The sequence below is a fragment of the Amia ocellicauda genome, chromosome 3 (assembly GCF_036373705.1).
Source record: "Amia ocellicauda isolate fAmiCal2 chromosome 3, fAmiCal2.hap1, whole genome shotgun sequence".
Lineage (NCBI taxonomy): Eukaryota > Metazoa > Chordata > Actinopteri > Amiiformes > Amiidae > Amia > Amia ocellicauda.
The window spans coordinates 43,776,481-43,799,970 of record NC_089852.1 but is presented as its reverse complement, the minus strand read 5'-3'; the positions used below and the strand labels follow the sequence as shown (position 1 = coordinate 43,799,970).

The 23,490-nt window shown below is 42.4% G+C and overlaps 1 protein-coding gene across 4 annotated transcripts in view; it reads left to right on the top strand.

Annotated features, from left to right (window-relative positions):
• The window catches only part of LOC136746842 (stromal interaction molecule 1), a 52,589-nt gene that overhangs the window by 22,940 nt on the left and 6,159 nt on the right, over positions 1–23,490 (top strand). Inside the window, exons 6-13 of one of the 4 annotated variants that reach the window (XM_066699663.1) lie at positions 1,343–1,458; positions 10,675–10,852; positions 14,839–15,016; positions 18,236–18,403; positions 18,737–18,837; positions 19,013–19,245; positions 21,152–21,232; positions 22,661–23,039. In XM_066699663.1, the coding sequence (XP_066555760.1) occupies positions 1,343–1,458; positions 10,675–10,852; positions 14,839–15,016; positions 18,236–18,403; positions 18,737–18,837; positions 19,013–19,245; positions 21,152–21,232; positions 22,661–23,039 (1,434 nt within the window). The remainder of the gene's footprint in view (positions 1–1,342; positions 1,459–10,674; positions 10,853–14,838; positions 15,017–18,235; positions 18,404–18,736; positions 18,838–19,012; positions 19,246–21,151; positions 21,233–22,660; positions 23,040–23,490) is intronic. The other 3 variants (XM_066699665.1, XM_066699664.1, XM_066699666.1) reach the window with 3 other exon arrangements.

Here is a 23,490-nt window from a genome sequence, read left to right as displayed (position 1 = left end):
TGCTCAGTTACTGGGATTTTCACGCACAACCATTTGTAGGGTTTACAAAGAATGGTGTGAAAAGGGAAAAACATCCAGTATGCGGCAGTCCTGTGGGCGAAAATGCCTTGTTGATGCTAGAGGTCAGAGGAGAATGGGCCGACTGATTCAAGCTGATAGAAGAGCAACTTTGACTGAAATAACCCCTCGTTACAACCGAGGTATGCAGCAAAGCATTTGTGAAGCCACAACACGTACAACCTTGAGGCGGATGGGCTACAACAGCAGAAGACCCCACCGGGTACCAGTCATCTCCACTACAAATAGGAAAAAGAGGCTACAATTTGCACAAGCTCACCAAAATTGGACAGTTGAAGACTGGAAAAATGTTGCCTGGTCTGATGAGTCTCGATTTCTGTTGAGACATTCAGATGGTAGAGTCAGAGTTTGGCGTAAACAGAATGAGAACATGGATCCATCATGCCTTGTTACCACTGTGCAGGCTGGTGGTGGTGTAATGGTGTGGGGGATGTTTTCTTGGCACACTTTAGGCCCCTTAGTGCCAATTGGGCATCGTTTAAATGCCACGGCCTACCTGAGCATTGTTTCTGACCATGTCCATCCCTTTATGACCACCATGTACCCATCCTCTGATGGCTACTTCCAGCAGGATAATGCACCATGTCACAAAGGTCCAATCATTTCAAATTGGTTTCTTGAACATGACAATGAGTTCACTGTACTAAACTGGCCCCCACAGTCACCAGATCTCAACCCAGTAGAGCATCTTTGGGATGTGGTGGAACGGGAGCTTCGTGCCCTGGCTGTGCATCCCACAAATCTCCATCAACTGCAAGATGCTATCCTATCAATATGGGCCAACATTTCTAAAGAATGCTTTCAGCACCTTGTTGAATCAATGCCACGTAGAATTAAGGCAGTTCTGAAGGCGAAAGGGGGTCAAACACAGTATTAGTATGGTGTTCCTAATAATCTTTTAGGTGAGTGTGTATATATATTTATATGTGTGTGTGTGTATATATATTATGTATTTTTTAATATGTTTTTAATGTATATAAATCTGTTTGTTTACTATAATAACTGCACAGCTGGACCCAAATGTTCCCAAAAGCTCTCTTCGAAGATGACTCCAAAATCCACTGTTTGTTCTTTTAATACGAATGCATCAAATATATATTTATTTTACTATTCTTTTAGGCAAAGTTTTAAGACTGACGGCACTGAAACGTACCATACAATCCGTACAACATCTTGGGTCCTTTTTGTGTATATTTTTGCATACCGGTTCTTCGTGTCTGCAGTTCCCTGGTGTGCGTAAACCCCGCCTGTTTGTACTCCTCAGGTTGGCTATGAAGAATGCTACCCTGACCGGCTCTCTGCTGAAGATGCTGGATCGCAGCCACGTGCAGAAGCTCCAGTTGAAGGCCCTGGATACAGTGCTGTTTGGACCTCCACTGAGTGAGTAGGAAACACCTTGATCTCCCTTTTATGAACCGAAAATTACCCTTGATATAAGCTTATTGCAAATTTGTAGAGTCTTAGTTCTGATGCCTTGAATGTGCTCGAAATGGAAATAGTTTCCCCTAGCCTTGAGTACAAAGAGAGACAGAAACAATAGGCCTTAAAAATGCCACTTTAAATGCCATCAGTTACCACTCTATTTGGAGCAACTGCCTAAACACTGAGCTTGAATGCAGCTATTTTTTGTCTAAGAAAAGCAGATGGAAATTTAATCTGAACCTGTGTAAATGTTGACCTTCTTGAAACAATACAGCTTGGTATAGTCTGCCACCAACACGAGTACATCCATTAAAAATAGCAGGTGAAACACATTGTGAGTGAAGAATGATGATTTATGGTTGGCCTCCTCAAGCGAATACGCTCCATTCATCTATATTTCGCATCTCATCAATAAATATTTATAGCGCTGTGCCTCGTCAGCCAGCTTTTCCAAGGATTTTAAAATTTCTTTCAATGGTCAGATTTCACTTTCAGATTTCCAGTCAAGACATTGTGTATAGGCAATAAAAGTGTGTAACTTCCTCATCTTTCTTCTGAAAACATTGTGAAACCAAGTGGCATGTTTGAGAATACTAATGGGACAGTATATTTGTAAGACCCTAGGGCTTTTCTGCTTCAGGAACATTATTATTATTATTTTATTTATTTATTTATTTTAACCAAGAACAGCTGAAACATGAAAAGGTTCAAGTGTACCTTCACCCAAATAGGTTTGTATATAAAGCAGTGTAAATGCATTTAAGCAGCCACAGTTCATCCATGCAAACATTTTAATGTAAAGTAAAATAAATTACATTCTTTAGATATGTATTGTTTTGGGATTTTACTAATACTTGCTTTATTTATGTATTTTTTTTTTTTTTAATAAAAAATAAATAAATAAATAAATGTTATGGCCCCATTATAAGTCTTATTGACCCCTCCCCTGCCCCAGTTATCAAAAGATTGATCTGTGTGTGAACAGTGTACCAGCATCCTTCTAGGCCTCTGTATCGTCCCCCCTGGCTTTGTAGAGCCCAAGTGTGAAAGTTGTAGAGAAATGAAGCTCTGAATTACTTTCTACAGCTCCATGTCCTTCTGTAGCACAAAATGATGATCAATCGTGTGCTTTCCAGCTCCAGCACAGAGCCCACAAACTGACCGGCAGCTGAAAGACAAAATAACTTTTCTGTGGCTCACATGACAGGAGGGCTCACTGTTAATTCTCATGTTATCACCGGGTTTCAGGCGGAACTAAAAGTTATAGCCCTCATGCCGGAACCATATGTGCTCATTAACATTTATTTTTCATTTTGCATGTGAGTGAGGAGTGGCTTAATAAAATTATTATTATTTTCCTTGAACCATCTCTGTATAGAAATAAAAGGCAGAAATACATTCAGATGGATTTGCTTAATGTAGCTTGTGATAATTGTGGGGTTACGCAACATCTTGATCAGTCCTCACTAAGGATGTCTTTACAGTCATTTAACAGGGAAATGAGGCTTCGGTTTCCTCCATTAAACAATCATTACATTCGGAAAGCTGTGAAGGAGTCGAGCAGTGCAGTGGCTTACAATATTATGTATTCCCATGCCAAAAGGAGGTGTACTGCCAATTACTAAAGTTATCTGAGGGCACGATATATTGGACTTGGATGTGCAAGCACTTCTAAAACCAGCACAGCTGTTCAAATGTGCAGTTCTTGTCAGAGTGCAGTCTTTACCACTATAATGCCATGTATTTTATTTATTTGAATGATCTTATCTTATTCCCAGCCTGAACTATTCAGGCAAAAAGTAGGTACAAAAATGTTTTCCTCCTCCTTCACCACGAAATGTTAGGCATACAGCTTTTTTAACTTTGTTGCTTAATCTATTCCTGTAAATCGGATGAACAAGCTTAAAAACATCAACATGCGATTTTGGCATTACAATGATAGACATAAACTGAACATCGTTCTCACCCTTTGCATCGCTTTCACGTTAAGAATTACAGGATATTACAGTCCTCCCACCAGAAGAGTCTGAAGTACACTCACAGTGCATTAGTGTGTAGGAAGTCCCCCGCCCGTCCCCCCTTGTATTTTATAATTTTATTTTTTACTTGGTTAAATACAATTTATTAACATCAGTCATTAGCCTAGGTTAATGGGATAGCACGGCTAATTAAACCAATCTTTTCAGCCAACGGGGGAAAGTTAATCTGAGCTACCAATTAACTCGTCCCCAAGGCCAGTCCTCACATTAATCTTTTTACACAAGCCACCCTGAGCACTGTACTTTGCAGAGAGAAGCAGCTGCAAAATGTTTTTGTCTGCATGACAAATCTGCATAATGTGATTGAGTGGAACTATTGCTTGATTTATGCTCTAGCACTAATTTCATGCCCATCTGACAATAACATGGAGGCACTTACATAACAAGTTAGTAGTTTTGTGATTGGTGGGTCAGTCAAAGGTTTGATTTGTCTATTTTATTTGGAAGGCTAAAACCACAAGTAGCAATGGCATTGCTTTGCTGAATGAGGTAGGTGTTTTTCAGGCTCATGTCAGAAGTAATAAAGACCATGCCAGAGTAAGAGCGGTGAATCTAAACTGACTTGCATGGATCTGTATTCCAGGCACAAACCTGTGTGATGTGCCGATCTGTCCCACCCCACAGATCGAGCACAAGCACAGATCCTGTCTCTTCAAATATTTAATCTTCCTGCCTGTTTTCTGTCATGGAGACGGGCATATTTGTTCTCTGGGAATTTTCATACTGGAACAGAAATTGTTTACTGTATGAGCCACAATCATCAAAGGTGCATCAGTCGGGGTGTGTCTCTGCATCACAAAGGGAAACGGCATACCGCTCTCACAACGACTTGTTCGGTCTTGAAATCTGTCAGCGACTCCTGTATGAATTCTTGGGCCTTGTCAGTTTCATCATGTGACTCGTATTTATCTTTTGACATTTCAATGGCTTATTTACCAAGGGTCTGTAATGCATATGCCTACATTAAAATAAATATTCTACAGATTTGCAGAACATTTTATATAAAAACAAAATAGCTCGGTTGGATAAGTGTCCACCAATAGCAGTCCTAAGCTGGCTCAGGCCTAACCAATCGCCTTCAAAATCAGATGACACGTAAAGTGTTACATTTTAGTGATTCACATTATTTCAGGATAAATTCAGCAGTTCCTGTAGAAGCTGAGGTGTTTGTACTTAACTCACTTATTTTCTTTTTTCACTATTGCTGGGGTTGTGCACAATCATTCTGGTTTTGTTTTTTTTCTCATGCAAGTGCTTCTCATCCTTCTCTCTCCTCCAGTTCCAGTCCTACATAGTTTCCCAGTGTTGACCCAGAAACTCTTGACATTACTACATTCCATGATCTCTCCCAGCTTAACAGGCTATCACAGTACATGTGAGCTTATGCTAAAGATATGCTTTGTGAAACGTCAAGCCAAATAAATAAATAAAAGCTTGTGTCGAGCTCCATCTTAGTGGTTTTGTTTATCTTTGAAATTCCTATATCTGTGGTATCTGTAGAAAATGAAAAGAAGCTAGTTGAGGCCGAACGCCTCGATTTCTGTTTTCCGGCTTGTTGTAATATATGTATGGAAGATAGTGAGATGAAAGACGATGCTTTCTATTGACAGTTCACTGAAATGCCTAATAAAGACAACCACAGCTTTATCAATATTAAACCCACCCCTTTTCTTCAAATAGTCCCATTCATTTGGCCTTATTCTTCAAGAGAGGAAATGTGAATTTCTCTGCCGTTGGTTGATTCATGAAATGCCGTTATGTTTTGGCTTTAATCTGTGGAAAACAAGACTTCTTTCTCTAGTGGAAGAAACATTTATTTACTTTTTGGGTATATCCATGACCAATCGCCAATATCAAATGAAAACCACCTTATGTTGTGCAAATGGAAGCTTTGGTTTCCTGATTTACCTTATTTCCATGCTTTTCTAAGAAATGCTTCCAGATTGTCGTTATTAATTTCAGTTTGGGTGGTATATGTACGAAGACCGAGATATAAGGTCATCTTCGCACAATGTGATGCTTCAATGACTGACAAATGAATCCAACTCTAATCCACTATATCACAAGCCTTGCTTAACATTCAGTCAGGAAAATGAGCAATCCCTAAATGTCCCGAAAGAAGTATGTGCTAGAAAGAGCAAAAAAGGGGGAAGAGAAAAAAAAAAAACTAAATATGTCCATTAGCATAACCATTGAAACAATCAAATTTAGGCTTGCCCCAACAGGCACAGAGCAGTGCAGATTGGAGGAGAAAGTCAAATAATATTCACACGACAGGTGCTGTTGCTTTAAGCATCTTCTAGTGAAAGTCAGTGGAGCGGTGCTTGGCGTGACTCCAGGGTGCCGTGCGGGGCCGGTAGGAGGAAACGCAGAGGAAGGTGACCTGAGAGCAGCGGGTGCAGAGTCTGGTCCTGGCACGTTCCTTTGTGCGTCCGCAGAGTCAAGAGTGCCAGCTGTTGAGGCTCCCAGTCCCCATGTGGGGAAAGCCAAGGTTTCCCTAACCCTCAGAAGCATGAGCAACAGAAGCAGTGGGTGGGGGCACAGGCTGGTAGTGACAGCCCCAGAGGGAAGGCAAAAGGAGTCGTGCTGATGGAGAGAGGGGTGAATTGTGCAAGAGCACCTTTTTAAGACATCCAGAACAAAAGTCTGGCTTTCACACACACACCACACATTATTTCTGCTAGCTTCAAACACATCACGCTGTTATTGGCTCATTTTTGACTGAAATGGATCATTCACTTTTTTTTGTCTGTGCTCCACTGGTTGTTAGCATCTGGGTTGATCTTGTTAATGTCAAAAGTTTGAAAGGCTGAAAATCTCATATTAAGTCCACCAACACACAGTAGCCCTCTTTGCTTGTTTGTTTGGCAAAGTCTTCACGGAAAGGTGTCATGTACTGATTAAATTGCTGTGATTTCAATTTCAATTTGATGCATGAAATTAGCATTAATTAGGAGAAGGAGTTTGCATGTGTTGCTTTCCTATTTGCAGATGCATTTCGGTTTAGTTTCTTTAATATGTGGTCATAAGGTTTGCATTCATACCAAAAAAAAAAAAAAATGTATTAAGGTCGCTAGATAACACTTAAGAGTCTTCATGTAAACCTCAATCTGTCATATATGGTGTCCAACATTATAACACCCTAATTCTGCATATTTAACATGCCAGTACTAGGCTGTTCCAAGAGTATTTTAAATCTACATTTTTATGCAGGTGTTTAATGGGGACAGATGTGTGTAGGACTGTAAATAGCAATGCCCAAAAGATACTGGATACTGACAGCCTTGGGCCCAGCCAGTGTTGCTTAGCTTTCAAGGCAGTACCTTTTGATAGAAATGTACTGGTTCGAGCATTCCAGCAGTGCCTTCCAAAGGACAGCGTACCAAATGTCCTGAACATATTCTACGAACAGAAAGTCACGAATGGGCAGAATCACTCAAGGATTAATTGGTAGTAAAACGCATCACTTTGAACCTCCTTAGCTGGCACTATGACACATTCTCACAAAACATAACCTGTAGTTAACACAACAGACTTTGCTGTTGTCACAGTTAACCTTTTTTACTTAAACTTACTTGTAGGATTTGTTTATTTTTTGACATTTGCCAGTGTGGTAGAATTAGTCTGCTAGAATGTTTTATTGTAGGTTTGACAGCTTTTAATGCTGGGCAGACATCAAAAGGACTGGCACTGGGTTTAAGAGAAGTTTCCTCTTTAATTCTCCACACTACCAATTACCAAGTTTGAATGTTTGTATTAATGCATCGTGGGATTCACCTATACATTTTAAAAAAGACAATCGGTGCATGGACTAAGATTGTCATAAAAGACGCCACTCTCGAAAAGATTAAATTGCACAAGCCATTCTCAATGTTTAACTATTCTACTTTGTTTAAAGAGCTCATTCACTCCAGTTGCTTTGAACCCCTGCCAGATCGTCCGCTGGCCTGTTACATGGCCGTTCACAGGGTGCTTTGTCATGTAATTAAACCATGAATCGTCCAGATCGATGGAGGAAATGCACATTCAGTCTGTACATTCAGCTGTGATCCTATTCAGAACACATTGTTTTGATCATGGTACCAGAAAGGTCTTCATCTGCAATTCTAAACTAGGAAACAAGAACTGAGGGACAGTTCTTCCATGGACAGGTTTTAAAACTGAGTATTTTAAGCTAGAGGAAAAAAAGGCTTGCTGTAGATTCTTGTTTGAGGTCTTCCAGATCCTAGATACAGTTTCAGCTGTGAAGTTCTCAGCCGGGCTAGAATTCAGCGCAAGCAGATCTGAGATGGAAGATAAGGAGGCAGTTCTTCCTCGCCATATTGGTTGGATAGATCGGCAACACTGATAGACATTACAGCCGAGGCATGGTTAGACCACAGGAGGAATAATACTTTTTTTTTGTTTTGTTTGTTTTATCCCAGTGTTAAGAGATTTTTCTAGAAGTGCCACTTTGGTAGTTTCTTCCTCATAAGCAGCACCAACATAAAATACACAGTCTTACATATCAAGTTAAATTAGTTCTGAATTTATGACACCAGCTAAATGCAAGCTTTTCATTATTGGAACAATTTGTGGGCGTAATGGCACACTGTAGCACTGAAACAAATGCCCACTGAGCTACAGATTTCAAACGCCATAACCATACACACCGGGGAGCTTTGCTTCCTAGTACCGTCTTAAAGATGCAGGGGGTGGTGTCGCATCATTAGGCCTTTCAATTTACTTTATTTGACAGCCCCATTTGAATTTGAGAGAAAAGAAACGGCAAAGGAAGTTCTGTAAATTTAAACAAACTGCTGTGAAAGGTAGTTGTAAAATATTGTTTGAGGAAGTGTATCTCAGCAAAGCTCTTCCTGGAATGGACTTCATCCAACAACATGAAACCTCCAAGGTCACAGTTTGTTTAGTATAGTATCTGTGCAAATTTGCTTTTCTCATTTGTAGGCATAACAATGACCTACAGGTTGTAGTCTACATACCTGTAGCAGATTTATTTTATCATTAAAGAAATGTATTCAGTTTTCCCGCACTACTTCCAGGTATGAAGAATACATTTCTGCATAACCAAGTATTTTGATTCCCTGTATGCCAAGGTGCTAGATATGGTCTCTACATATCATTTTAGGTAGATATAAAAAATTTAAATAATTTTAAGATATCAAATCCGCATTAACACTTCCCAACTTTCCCAAATATACCCCCTCAAATCAAACCTGAAGAATTATAACAGACGCTCTTATGAACGGCTTGACTGCTCAACAGCAAAGCTCGTTTAATGACTTGGTGGTTTAATTTGTCTGGTTGATGTTAAGCTGAAGAGAAACAAGCTCTTCTGTCTCCACTTATTTGTTTGTCTGTTGGAACAGAGGAAGAACCTTGGACGTTTAATTTCATTATGTATCTTTTTGCAAATAATGGCTAGCTGGGATTAAGCGGTAAGCTTTCTCATATGCATTGGCAGACACTCAAAACCTTTTGTAAAGAAGTGTTCTCTGACAGGGCCGCGTGTTAGTCTTTGGTAAAGTAATGTGCTCAAGGTCACAGCCTTCCTTTTTACAGTGTGCACTTCCTTCACCTCAATGCACCAGCATCCACTTCTTTTGCCCTAGCGAAATGGTTTTACAGCTATTTTTTGGCAAGCCTTTCCCATTGATCTACCCAGACACTCTGCAAGCAGGGAAGGAGCGTTTTAGGAATAACTTACTGGTGAGCTGCTGGCAACGTGCTCATGTCCTCCGGTAAAGTTTTTGATTGTTTTTGAAAGCTTTCCGGTCATACACACTTAGAAACAACAACAAATGAAATGGATCCTGAAGGGTGACCGAAATCCCGAAACTATATATGAAATCGTTGTCCGGAAGCCGCGGGAGACGTACATTTGTTTCGGTGGCTTAAAACAATTGGTTTCGTCAGGCTGTGCTGCTCTTGATCATGTTTATATTCACAAACTAGTCTGGCATTGAAGTGTGTATTGTCAACCTCCATTTTCTTTTACTTTTTGTACCGATTGTGTGTTTGAAATTACTAAAAGTTAGTTTTGTCTGGAAACCAATGAAGAACTTTGAAATTACTAAAAGTTAGTTTTGTCTGGAAACCAATGAAGAACTTAGAAAGTGCCCCCCCCCCCCCCCCACACACACACAATTTAAATTGAGTATGTCTGTATGTAAACCTGAAAGTCTAAAAGACTCAAGGAACCTCAAAACAATAAGACAAACAGCTTCTCTTGATTGTTTACTTTTTTTTGTGTGTGTGTGTATGTGTTTTCAGTAAAGGACCTTGCCCGCTGGCCACAAACACTTGCCTTGGCCGCACAGAGGACATTGGGTGGAAAATTAGGCCGGGATTCCTGGGGTTTCATGTAAATGTCACGCTTCCCCCGGCCAGTGTGCTCAGCGATCGTTGCCCCGTTACCGGGCGAGTGTTAGACGGAAATAGACTGTGCTAATCTCTCCTTATCTTGGGCACAGAGCCCAGCTGAGGGTGACTCCATCGGAAAGACCTCACTGACTGCTGGGAGGCATTACGTAATTTTTCAGGACGATATGAACCCCGGAGATGGACAGTGCGTTTTCTCCGAGGCTTAAAGGCCTTGCTGGTTTAGGGAAAATTAGACGTTTCCAAAAGAGGGGAATCAATAGATGACGTGTGTAGCTACATAAATGTAGTTCTCGACTTCACTGTGGTTATGTTTTAGTTACGTATAGCACAATTTTCTTTGGATTTCAAAGCTCACCAGCATTACGAAATGGTTCGGTTAAAAGGATTCGCCACCAAAATGTTTTTACAATTACATAAAGAAAAAAAAACAACCACAAAACCTGGCATTCCTTAACAGTATTTGGAATTCAATGTATTCTTTAGAATTAATCTGTTTATTTGAAATGTATATATTTATCTATACTTTGTTGAATCTCAAAACCCACTAATATGATAAAAAAAAAAAATGGAATTAGAAAGATAAGGGCACCAGTGGAGACATGGAGAATGAGACTTCCTCGTGCCAGGTTGTGTATACGACAGTGCTGGTCTCGGTCTCACGGTTGAAGGCCTCCTTTTAGTGGTCTTCCCATAATCCTCCTGCCGATGTTGTAGAGGGACTGACTGACCTGCCTCTCCTCTCCCTCCCTAGTGAACAGACACAACCACCTGAAGGACTTCATGCTGGTGGTGTCCATCGTCATCGGGATGGGTGGATGCTGGTTCGCCTATATCCAGAACCGCTACTCCAAGGACCACATGAAGAAGATGATGAAGGACCTGGAGGGGCTGCAGAGGGCGGAGCAGAGCCTGCACGACTTACAGCAGAAGTGAGTCCTCTGGGGGTCTTTGTGTGTAATTGAGAGGAAGGGCCGACACCTCTTCTGTTGAAAAGCTGAGCAAGAGTGGCTTCTTACGACACTGTGACTTGCAGTTTAAGTCAATCAACTGAGCAAATCCTATTCACAATCTGGCATTGCTGGCATTCTAAGGAGAGCAGCTTGCATTCCCCAGGTGTGTTTTCATTAGTCATGTATGTTTTTCTGTTTTAGATTAAAAACAAGACAACAAAACACACAATCTGCACAAGAACAAACTCCTCACATTGCCTTTGCTAGATCAGTGTAACATATATTGATTGACAGTGTTTTTGCTAATACTTGCATTTGATTTTCCCACACCAGAAGCTCTGATTTTGTCTTTGCCACTGTTTTTTGGAGCTGGTTTGTCAGGATTCCAGAGCCAGGTTGGGGCTCGTCCTTATTGATGCCATTTAATATTTCTGCATGTTTTTTTGTGTGTAATTTTGTCATCTGTTTTTTCCATGGAAATGGAGTGATAAAGAAAGGCCAACCTTCCTACATATCTTGTAGTTGTGGGCAGGTTTTTCTGAATAACAGAAAATGAGAAGAGGATATTTGACTTTTTTTTTTTTTTTTTTTTTTTTTTTTTTTAATCTTTAAGTGAATAATATCTAAAACCATATCCAACTATTACATATCTTTCCATGACTTGGTTATCTTTTGACATTTTTCCTGTTTGTCTGAGGTGAAGGGCTTGTTTCCTTCTGGGCATCTGAAACAAGAGTCTTTTTGTGCTCGCTGAAGTAATAACCTTTCACTGGAGTTTTACCTTTCCACATCATGATCTTGCACTCCACCGCAACAGGAACTCAGTCTCATTTATTCCCCAGCAGCTGTTTGAGGCTCTTAGTATAAGTGGCCCTCCGCTCTCTGAAATGCTGTGTTTGTCAGGCTGGCTTCGTTGCTGCGGGTCCGGCAGTGGAAAGTATGTCCTGCAACTGGGGTATTCAGCCTGTTGAGTGTAGACCAAAACACCCGACTGCCCTGGACTGCGACACTGCGGATCGTTGTTGCCAAGGCCGGGGTCGGGAGCACTCGCTAATTGTGTTTGAGGAAGAGTAGCCTTTACAGTAATTATCTCCCTCCTGCTCAGAATTTGAGCGCAATAAGTGAGAACCTCCCTGCCGCCATTACACCCCCACCCCCCCACACACACGCACACACACATACACACGCTTACTGATTCACGTGAAGCAAGTCATGATTGAAGATTATTCTATTTGCTGAACAATATTACTGAATGGTTTTCGAGGCAGGATTAAACTTTATGCATTCATTCATTCATTTGTCCCTCCATCTGTCACCTTCTGGTCTCTCAAAAGTAATCCGGTTTCTATTTTTACTACTGTGTGCTGCTCTAAAAGCCCCTAGAAAGAAATGTCTCGGAGGAAACAAAATAAAAATAAATAAAAATTCTTGCACAAAGTCCTTGCCACAGCAAGGAAGTTAAACTGATCGGGTGAGATCTGTGTTCCGCTCTCATTTGAAGCGTTCCTCCCCGGGCTCAGCCATTCCCCATCTCAAGTAGCATTCAAAAAAGCCATAGCATTCACTACTAGGAGGGAGTATCATTTTATAACAAATATGGATGGAGTAGCGATTTAGCAGTTTGCGAGAGCTGGCGGGAATTAGTATTTTAGCGTGTGCAGGGCACTGTCATCTCCCTAGCACAGCCGGCATAATAACGACACCTATCTCTTGCTAATCTCCTTCCTGGCAGCGAGGCTCTGTGGCTTCTACAGTCTTGCCCAGAGTGCAAATAAAGCTGCTCCAAGCCAGTGAATGACAGGGGTCAGGGTCAGGGTCTAAGGGAGAACTGCCAGCCAACATTTTCCGCCAGCAGCCACCAGATCACTTTACAGAAAGCCTCCACGCCGCCCGCACTGGATTTCCATCTGTGTGGCGCAAGGGTGACGAAGGGGAGCCTCCTGGTGGTGAGACTGAAGTAAGGCACCCCAGTCTACCTGCTCTTTTCCCAGGCTACCGAAGCGGGTCAAGCTGTTAGTAACCTTTGCTTGTTTACACAAACAGTTGTGCAGATCAACACAGAGCTCCCAGAGCGTAATTTCTGACCTCCCTTTGTCGGTTTATTGTAAAATTACATTGTCACTTCTTCAAAACCACAAGCTGTTACACTGAATCGACAGTGAAGACGCAGTTTTTGAATTGTTATTATATATATATATATATATATTTTTTTTTTTTTTTTTTCTCCCCAAGTATACTTTTAGACTAGCTACTTTAAGCCTACAGGATTTGGGTCAACCTTAACATTGTAAAAGTACTGTACTACACACTCCCTACTGGGCCCCTAATGTGCTGACCGTAAAGCATCATGAGGTTGTGGCCTTGCGGGTGCCTTACACTGCCAAGCGTGGCACTCACTCATGGGTGACATCACAAGGCTCCTGTCCGTCTTTATATAGTCATGTTCGAGGAGCAGTATCGGGTGTCCACTATGTCAGGCAGCGGAGAGAGCTTGGCCTGTGAGTGCTGAATCTCCCGAATACACGGAAATGATATACCCTGGCTTGCGTCACCAAGCCTCTGATAAATGCACCCTTCCCCATTTGTATGGACCTCTCGGGCAGGGGTCAGAACCACGTGCTTCAGGTCTATAATCCATTGTTTCCTGGTGGGCTTTGATGTGAAGAGGTCTTTATCTCTCATTATATTGCATGCATCGGATACCACTTGGTGTCGGATGTCCTCCTCACAGTGGGGGTTGAGAAAGCATTTCCTGCCTGAGCCCAATCTTGTAACATACTTCCTGTGGTTCCTGTGTTGTAGAGAGGACTCATCTTTTATTTTTTTTTATTCTGATGGCAGCTTTATTACCGAAAAGTACACCTCTACCCCAATTAAACTGTGGTCCTCAGGAGCATAAAACTCTCACTGCATTACAGGTGAAACCAGTTTAAACTGAGCTTGCTTTGGCCTTGAGCATTTCTGGTATTAATAGTCAGGAAATTTGTGTTAGAGCTAACACAATGTATGCAGGACATAAATCTGTTCTACAGTGGTTCAATTATAGAATGTATTCTATAATTTCAGTTAGCGAACTATGCTATACGTAGATTGTTATATGATCGGTTTCAATTGTTTGAAATTATTTTGTAGATCACTTATAGATAAGGTAAAAATGAAGAAATAAAAGGTAATCAATGCATTTAACCTGTCAATGTTATAACTTTAAGACTTGCAGATAAGACTGTTTTATGCAATGAACATCAGAGTGAAAGATTTAAAAATGCTGTAAATGCACTCAGCTTGGTGTTTCGACTTTGAAACAATTTTTGCTTTACTGTGTTATATTATATCCAAAGTCACATTATATTGGCTCATGTTATATCAGGGTGAAGGTGTATTTACCTAGCAGTAACATGAGCAGTTATAATAAGGTGCACTGAAGAGAATCTAATGAGGGATTTTGTCCCCTGAGCCAGTTGTGAACTGCCACATATTCCCAGCTTAGTGACCGTGCCCTGTCAAACCATACCTGCCCACCTGAAACAAACAGCCTCTGTGTGGCCTTAAAGCTCTGGTGAAGTTTACTTATAGACAGGAGTGGCCTGTTGTATAAGCCCTGCCATGTGAACCTTGTTACAGTACTATGTTTCTCTGTTTTCTTCACTGTATGAAATTAGTGTGGTGCTCTATAATCATTAACTACATGCATAGAGACAGACAGGTTTCATACAGTCTAATGTTGTACAATATGCAGGTGCTAATGTTATAAAACCCAATTCTGTTTCAATGATGAAATACAATCATGATTTGTAGGGCAAGTAGGGCAATGTTGAAATTGCATTCTCCTGGCTCTTTGCCCCAATTATTAGTTCCTTTGAGGATGGGGGGGTTAGCAGGAAATATAATGGAGAAGACCAATCTAGACAAAGCTTTGGTACCGTGGGCGGTCTGTACTCACTCTGTCCTCTCTCCCCTCTCCCCAGGCTACAGATTGCCCAGGAGGAGCACCGCACCGTGGAGGTGGAGAAGGTCAACCTGGAGCAGAAGCTCAGGGATGAGATCAACTCGGCCAAGCAGGAGGCCCAGCGGCTGAAGGGGCTGCGCGAGGGCACAGAGAACGAACTGAGCCGGCAGAAATACGCAGAGGAGGAGCTGGAGCAGGTATAGGCTGGGAGAACGGGCCACGGAGCCGGGGAGGGGGTACAGCATGGCCTGAGGGCAAGAGCGAGTGTCGGATCCTTGTTTCTCTAGAATGAGACGGTGGTCCAGCAAGAGAACATCACTGCATTATTGCAATCTGGGAATGCTAGATCTAAAAAAAAAAAAAAAAAACAGTTGTCCTGGTTGGGCATCACTGGATGTTGCTACATGATTGTAGTAGAGCTTGGCAGAAAGGAGCCATGGATGTGTTCAGTTTCTGTGCCATTCACATACGCAGAGTAGTAACATATATGAAGTAGGCAATCAGGAAAATGTTACAGAATGATCCTGGCAGTCGGGCAGGTTTCCAGTCTGCAGCTCTTTCCTGATTTAATTTCTTTCAACTTGGCAGTGTTCATTTGCATTCCTTGGTTCTCCTTCATCTTCGTTAACTGGAGGCTCTTGTTTAGCAACGTCACCAGCAGTGCTTTTTTTAAAGGGCAGCAAATATCACTGTGATGGTCTGAAGCCAGTATTGCGTTCACCATTTTGAAATCATGCCCAGCAACACCAGCATAAAGTGGACCTTAGAAGAACTGTCATGATTAATTTCCACGGGCTAATTTTGTCACAGAAAAACATTTCACTCTCACTTAACCGCAGCATGGAGATGAAATTATACTGGCAACCTCTGTATAAACAGTTTATTTTCTGCAGATAAATAGATGAGGCTTTCCCTTCTTCAGATGAGCCTTTTTGAAACTTTGGCCAAATTAGTGCCCGTGTTCAGGGAGATCGCAATGCAAAAAAGTAAATGCTGTATTGATCTTGATCACAGCACACTGCTTTCTAGACCAGTGGTTCACAAACGTCGGTCCATGAAAAGGTTCTTATTTTACCAGGTAATGAGACTAAATTCAAAAAAGATGCCTCAAGTCCTTTTATGTTTTCTGTGCACTATTAGCTATGCTGAGGGAAATAATTTTTAGAAGGAAGAACCCCATAGAAATGTTCTAGTCTGTGCCATTTCATTAATATTTAATATTCAATATTCAGCATGTGGCTTTGGCATTGAAACCTCATCTTGTTATTTGAGAGGTTAATTACCATCTCCAATCCCGACTGCAGCAACACAGACGCAGATCTCTTGCCTCAGAATGTTTTGGTGTTTTCAGGAGTCTGGAGATACCAGAGGGATAGGTTTCCTTTAGTAAGACTGGAGGTTTAATCAAATGAGCCCTTTCGGGACTAGAAAACAAGGACATATGAGGAAATGTTCGGGCTGATTCTGACAAGAACATGGGGGCGCTATTTTTATATGCTTTGTTTATGTGGTTGGTTCCCAAGCCAAGTTGTTCTTTGACCTTGTGGTGTCAATTAAATGTTGAGATGAAGGAACCGCGTCGATGAGCTCGTTTGTCATCCTCGTTTGATGCTGCTCCAGCGCTCCCGATTAATCAGGACTGTGTGGAAACGAACATGTTCATTTTGTCACTATGTGAATGAAGATCGGGTTACTTCCTTTGTGCAAACGTACATCTGTAATATGTGATTGATTGGCCTTAGTGAATTACCTACTTTATCATCTGTTCGTTTCTGTTCCCGTTATTAATTTCCTGTTATCTTTTGAATGTGTGTGTGTGTAAACACTTGTAACTCAGATACAATAGTCCATACAGTGTGTTTATATAGCCTTTAGTATGCCGGCTATATGTGATGGTCTGTAAGGCATATATTCAGTATATAAGGCAGAATATTTGGGGTTGGCATCCTCAAATAGTACTTGTCATATTTCTCTCATTACACCATTAAATATGAAATGATTGTTTAATAACTTGTGCACAGCTGGGGTGTACAGCAGTGGGATATGTCCCCTTCCCTGCAGCATTCATGTATTATCCTACTCATAGTCTGTTACCATTGAGTATTTTAGGAACACATTAGCCTGGGTCTTTGGAAACAAGTTTTGGAAACCTATGGATAGTTTTCCGTGGATTATGTTAACGGATGGGATTAGTTTGAAATCCAGCTCTGGCACGCGCTCTCTGGGAAGCGGCTGCTTGTTTTCATTGGCCGTCCAATTGTGTTTTCTTTGGTTGGGATTGGTTTCCTTTCTTTTCACTGCTAATAAAGATGCAAATCTACACTTTTATCATGATAATCAATGATTTGGTTTTTGTGTATATGCTTATTGGATTGGTTTAATTGCATTCGAAGTGGGACAAGATGAAAAAGCTTCTCAAAGGGAAAGCACAAGAAATGAAGGACAAAAGAGATCGAATTGAGGAGACGTTGTGCAGTTGCTTCAGATGTCTATTGTTTGGTTACAGTGGTTTGATCTAGAATATGCAGGACTATAGCTGGCAGTAAGTCATTTAAGGAGGTGATCAGGTTTTGTATCCGGAGACAAGGTGGTAGAGTGGTCAGATGAAACACCTGGCTGGTGATGTAAACTGCTAATTCATACATTGGGACCTTTATGTGCAAATAGACCTAATTACCTTTCAGTTTAAGTAGAGAATAATGAAAGATAAGGGAAGTTGGTTGTAGCAGAAGTCTTTCTCTGCTCCCCCAACAGCATATAGATACCAAGTGCATATTTTAAAGGATTTACTAGGATTTTTTTTTTTTTTTTTAATCTGATAGTTTTGACTGTCATGTTTTAGTTTTTTTTATGTAACCGACTCTTAGACTGCTTACTCTAAGTGTTATTTTACTGATGAAGTGGCAAATGGGCATAAAGTCTAGGCTGAATGCTTTTGTTTCATGGAGACCAAGATTCCTGTGACATTTCTTAAAGAATACGAAAAGCAGGCCTCCATACATGGCAGCCAGGAGAAGAGATCAGAGGAGCTTCTTTTCCCTATGGCCCTCACATCTGATCTTTTGCGACTCGGTCATTTGACCCCTTAGCACAGGTAACGGAGACTCCTGTTGTTTTTCCAGAGCGGCCTGTCCATTCAGGAGTCAAGAATGGGGTGAGTAAGGCTGAGTGACCCGGCCCTGCAAAACTAAAACCGCACTGAGACTTCAGCACCAGAACTGTATAAACGACTAGGGCAGGGACACAGGTCTGGACACTTAACATGCCAGTCAGTCGAGACCCCCGAGGCTCAGAAGAGTCAGCATGCCCCCAACCCTCCCTTCCCCAGTATATATTGTACCACACTGTCTCCGCCCCATTTTCCCTCTCCCTCGGCCGCCTCCCTTGCTGTAACTCGCCCTCTCTGTGTGTTGCAGGTCCGAATGGCCCTGAAGAAGGCCGAGAAGGAGCTGGAGTCTCGGTCCAGCTGGGCCCCTCCCAACTCTCTGCAGAAGTGGCTGCAGCTGACCCACGAGGTGGAGGTGCAGTACTACAACATTAAGAAGCAGAATGCTGAGAAACAGCTGCTGGTGGCCAAGGAGGGGGTGAGCGGCTTGTTACTGTGTCTAGAATCCCAGTATCCCATTTCAGACTGAGAAAGGCCACTGGAAGGACCCTTGAGGGGCTCAGGGGTAGTCAGTTTATTGGTTAAGGAGTAGTTTTCTGAGTTTTTCACACCAGGAGAAAAATGTAAATGAACATGAGCTCAAGAATCATCCCAACCGAAATAATAATAATAACTGAAGATATGGTAGAGTGAACAGAGAGAGTTTGCTTATTTGTTGAATTCCGTTGATAACACATCTCCGTTTTCGGCCTGTGAACTCTCCTGATTTTGCACTTTAAAGAACTAACCCCCTGGTTCTGTTCTCTCCCAGGCTGAGAAGATCAAGAAGAAGAGGAACACGCTTTTTGGGACTTTCCACGTTGCACACAGCTCCTCCCTGGACGATGTGGATCACAAAATCCTGACGGCAAAGTGAGTGTTGCAGATCAAGAATACGGCAGCCCTCCGTGATTGGGCTTGTACCAGTTTGGGGGTCCCCTCTGAAAAGATTAATCGATCTGAATACAACATTCCCTTCAAGAGCTGAGATGGGCGTGTTGGTTCTCCTCTGAACTTTCCCTTTCTCTCCCCTTTCCGTCCGACACAGGCAAGCGCTGAGCGAAGTGACTGCTGCCCTCAGGGAACGCCTGCACCGCTGGCAACAGATCGAGATCCTGACAGGCTTCACCATTGTCAATAACCCCGGGCTGCCCACCCTGGCCTCCGTGCTCAACCTAGACCCCAGCTTCATGGGCGGCCGCCCCGCGCCCCAACATTTCATCATGACCGACGACGTGGATGACATGGACGAGGAGATGATGGCGCCGGGCACTCTACAATGTAAGGGATCGCCTTTGTCAGCGAGTCTCCCGCTAGTCTCCCGCCATCCTCCGAGACCAGGCAGGGGCGCCTCGGGAAAGACGTGGAAATCTCTCTCCCAGGAGAAGTCGTGTGATCGCACAACCTAAATTCAGACCGCACTGGATGGGCGTTTCTTCGCTTGAATGAAATGTCCCATGCTTACAAATTTACAAACCGACAAGCAAATTAACTATGCTTCTTTGTTGTTTTGTTGTTGTTGTTTTGTTTGGGTTGGGTTTGTTTGTTTGTTGGCAGCTTAAGATCTAATGAGGCAAAGTAGACCAGGCCATTATTGAACTTTAGGCCTAGACTAAACCATATCTTTGATCCACCCACCTCTCGCAGATTAAAATTGCAATTCTTGATGGTTGGTTGTTTCTCAGAGGATTCTTCCTTTGCCCATCAAGCACTGTCTTTTTTTTATTTGCCGCTGACCGGTGAGTCAGGGTTTTGATTGGGTCCAAACCTTAGTAGCAGTAATGACTTGGTTGAAAATGGACCTTATTTGTACAACCATCAATAAACCTATCCTTGGAGAGATGCCGTCCCTGGGTTTTCCTCTCTTGTGTACTAAGCCTATAATCTCACCTCTTGACAATCCAACCTGAAACCGTGAATGTGTTATTCTTTTTCTAATGCACTGGCAGAACCTTCAAGCTGATCTAATTTTAGCCTTCTAGTTGGCTCCAAATATAGTAGGAAACTTCACAACTGGAATTTGGTGTTTTAATCTTTCTAATAATGGATGAAGGCAGAGGCCCTGGGTTCTGAACAGCATTTGCCAAGAATGTCATCGCTGTTTGACTGCATTGTGGAGAACAGCGGAGCCACACACAGAGTTGTCCCCACTCCTCACCTATGTTCCTCAATGGCACTTTCTTGGACAAAATCCCAGTTCTCTTATGGAATAGAAGAAAATGGGTGACAATTTGCCAGACTTCAGAGTACCATTGCATTTTATCTCAGACCAAGACTGGTGAACACCAAACCGCTGTTGCAGTGACGTCTTTGTCTCATAAACTAATTGTTTTAATTTTTAATTGTATTTCATTATCTAGTAAATTAGAAGTCTTATTTCTTTTCAGAACCAGGAACAGATGGCTGACATGAGAGATATACTCCAAGCCTTTTCAGAGTGACAGTCTCCGCCATTGACGTTTAGATTGTACAGGTGTTCTTCATATTAGAGACGACTACATTTTCCATTTCTGTATAAATGTCACAGGTGTATCTGTTGCATTAAAAGTCATTTGAACAAAGCTCAAAGTTAATCAATTTTGTTTTCCCGGTGCGAACGTCAGTCTGGAGATCAGATTTGTATGAGAGTTAGGGTGAGGTTTAGATCCAGTCTCTTTCATCTGAGTCTTTTTCACGTTGGAATTTCTGTTTTCCTCATCATTAATCCTGTCTAAAGTTCTCGGATCTACGGTATGGTAAATTGTTATGTCTGTAGCTGAGGCCAGACAAATTGTTCGCACCCCTGGGAGTGTCCAGTTGGACACTCCTTACCAAGACTGAGGGGGTGAAGCCTGGTGTTTGGCCAATTATGCAAAGAAAACTTGAAGACTTCGGTTCCCTAAAACTTGGTGGTTTTCAGGCTTGAGAAAAAACAATAATGTGTGTATCCTCCACAAACTGAAACATGAAATGTAGAAATCTTGAACGTGGCTGATTTGTGATGTTTGAATTTGCCTCACTCTGATCACAGTGATGCACAGCAATAATCTTTGGTTAAAGGAGCTGACTTGAAGAGTGACACTTGACACTATTATGTGGTGCAGTAAAGCACCAGTCTGGGTTGTTTCAGTCCAGCACATTAACTGACCCCTCTCTCCTCCCACTTTCCGCCCCCACCCACCCCCACCATGTGATTGGCTGACTCCAGATGCAGCCTGGCTAATGGACCGTCAAGTGAGCGACCTCTGGTCCATGGGCTCGGACAACCACTCCCTGTGGAAATACTCCGGTTCGCTTGTCGTTCCTCCTTTTCCTCCATCCCTAACCAAGTGTCACCTCTCATTTTTTTTTGTATTTTCTCTGGCGACTGTCCTGTGGAAACACAAAAGAGCACGTAGCACTTTGAATGTGGGGATGTCGCAGTAGTTTAGTGAGCTGGTATCACAGGGCTGGGGTAGGGGGTGAGAACAGGCTTCTCTGCTATAGTCTACTAACCCCAAAGAAGGCCTTTTTGTCTCCACTTGCAAAACCGCTCATCATTATTTCAACACCTGACAACCAGGGCACCCTTTACAGCCTTTCCCTAAACCCCACGACTAATCTTATCCCCCTGCAGTCTTTCTGAAGGATGGGCACTGCCTGGTAATGATTACCTTACTGGTTTGGCAACTTTTATTTTATACTTTTATTTCCTGTGAGTCACTTGTGCTCACTAATGCTATAGTAGTGGAGATAAAAGGCTTTTTAGTCCACCTTCCCATAAAGATCCAGTAATGCAGTCTGTCCAGCAGCAGTGCCCATGACTTACTGCTAATAAAGACGTCTATAAATGTTCTTCTGGAAACTACCTAGAGCTATGTGTTTGGTTTTAGGGCAATTGAAGAACCCTTTCAATACATAGATGTCTTTCTGTCGCTTTAAATTAAGCTTTCAACCCGGTTTGGAGCTGTGAAGTCCCTTCGTGTGGTTGACCTGGTGCAAGCTTGAATTGTTATAGATTCCTTTTGTTTAATAAATGTTCTACATTTAAATTACACTTTTAGTAGTTCTATCCTCTCAGTGTTGAGAAATGTACTGACTCGGTAAGATACAAGATTATGGGAAGATGTGTTTGTACATTGTACTGCCACTCCTTGGAATTCAGTTCAGTCCATGTGTATCATTTCGGTCTTGTCTAGGCTGAATCCGATTTCAACCAAATGATAAATAAGCCTCAGATGATTCACAACGTTTATTCAACTAAAGGACTCGCTGAATTGCATCGTTTCAAATGAAGGTGTTGAACAGTTTTGTTCTCTGCAAATAAAGACATGAGAGAAGCTTGTTGTGTCGCAGATCTTGGTTTGTAGTAGAAGACCAACATCAATCCCATTTAAAGAATTAAAAATGTTTTACCACAGCTGCCAACTGTGCAGCCAGATTTTCAAAAATATCATACATGACCTAATTATGATGTGTAATTTAACCACTGGTAAGTTTGGTAACTTTAAGTCTTTGAATGGGTTATATCTTGGATAATGTTAATATTGGCTTCAGAAGGCCTCTCAAGGGACACACCTGTCTCGACACTTGGGTTTTTAGTCTATGCCAAGCATTTCTGTTCTGTTGCATTTCTTCTTCCCTGTGACCCCTTTGCCAGCACCCCCAGCAGACCTGTACTGAAAACAGTTCATCCTGGTGCTGCCCTTTGCTAAACAGTCTCTGTTTCTCTCTGCAGCCCCCAGTATGATGTCCCTGCGGCAGCGCCACATTGACCCCCAGCTGGCCATGGGCTCTCAAAGGTTGGTAGAAGGCTGTTTTGCAGGGCAGCAGGCCGAGTGTGGCTCCTACCAGCCCAAGTCTAGGGCCTCTCTCCGGCAGGCGCGCAGTCACTCCTTCGGGCAGTTTGAAGCCTTCGGTGGCTCCACTCCTCTGTCCTCTGCGGTTTCTCATCCCTCCATTATCTGCTCCGCCTCCTCTTCCTCCTCCTCCTCCTCGTCCAACCCTCACTCCTCCTTCCACCATCACTCCTCTCATTTCCAGCCCATGGACACCATCCCTGACCTGCCCCCTCCGGACATCACCTACGAGATGTACCAGCGCACGGGAAGCTTTGGGTATCTCTCCTCCCCCACGCACGGCATGAGGGTGGTACTTTAGTCTCTCTTGTGGTTTTGAGTTTTGCCTTTCTTTATTTGTGGTGGATTGCAGTGTCATCGTCTTATGCTCTCAAAGTTCACTCTTCTCCTGCTCTTTAATAACTTATTTTAGTATGCAAAGCTCATGCCCACATTTCCCCTCTGAAACTTACTCTGCAATCACAGAACAAAGGTAACCTGGTAGCAGTAACCCAGGGGTGTCCAACCCTGGTCCTGGAGAGCCTCTATGCAGCAGGTTTTAGAGTTCAGCCTTGTATCACCAATTTATAAACAACTGGAAGGATTTCATTCTGATCAAAGAAGGAGGTGGTAAATTCAGTCCTTTAGAAACCATTGGACCAATTTTCTGAATACCTGCAGCCTCCTGAGGGTAGAGGTCCCTGGGTTGACTTGCTTTATTAATTAATTA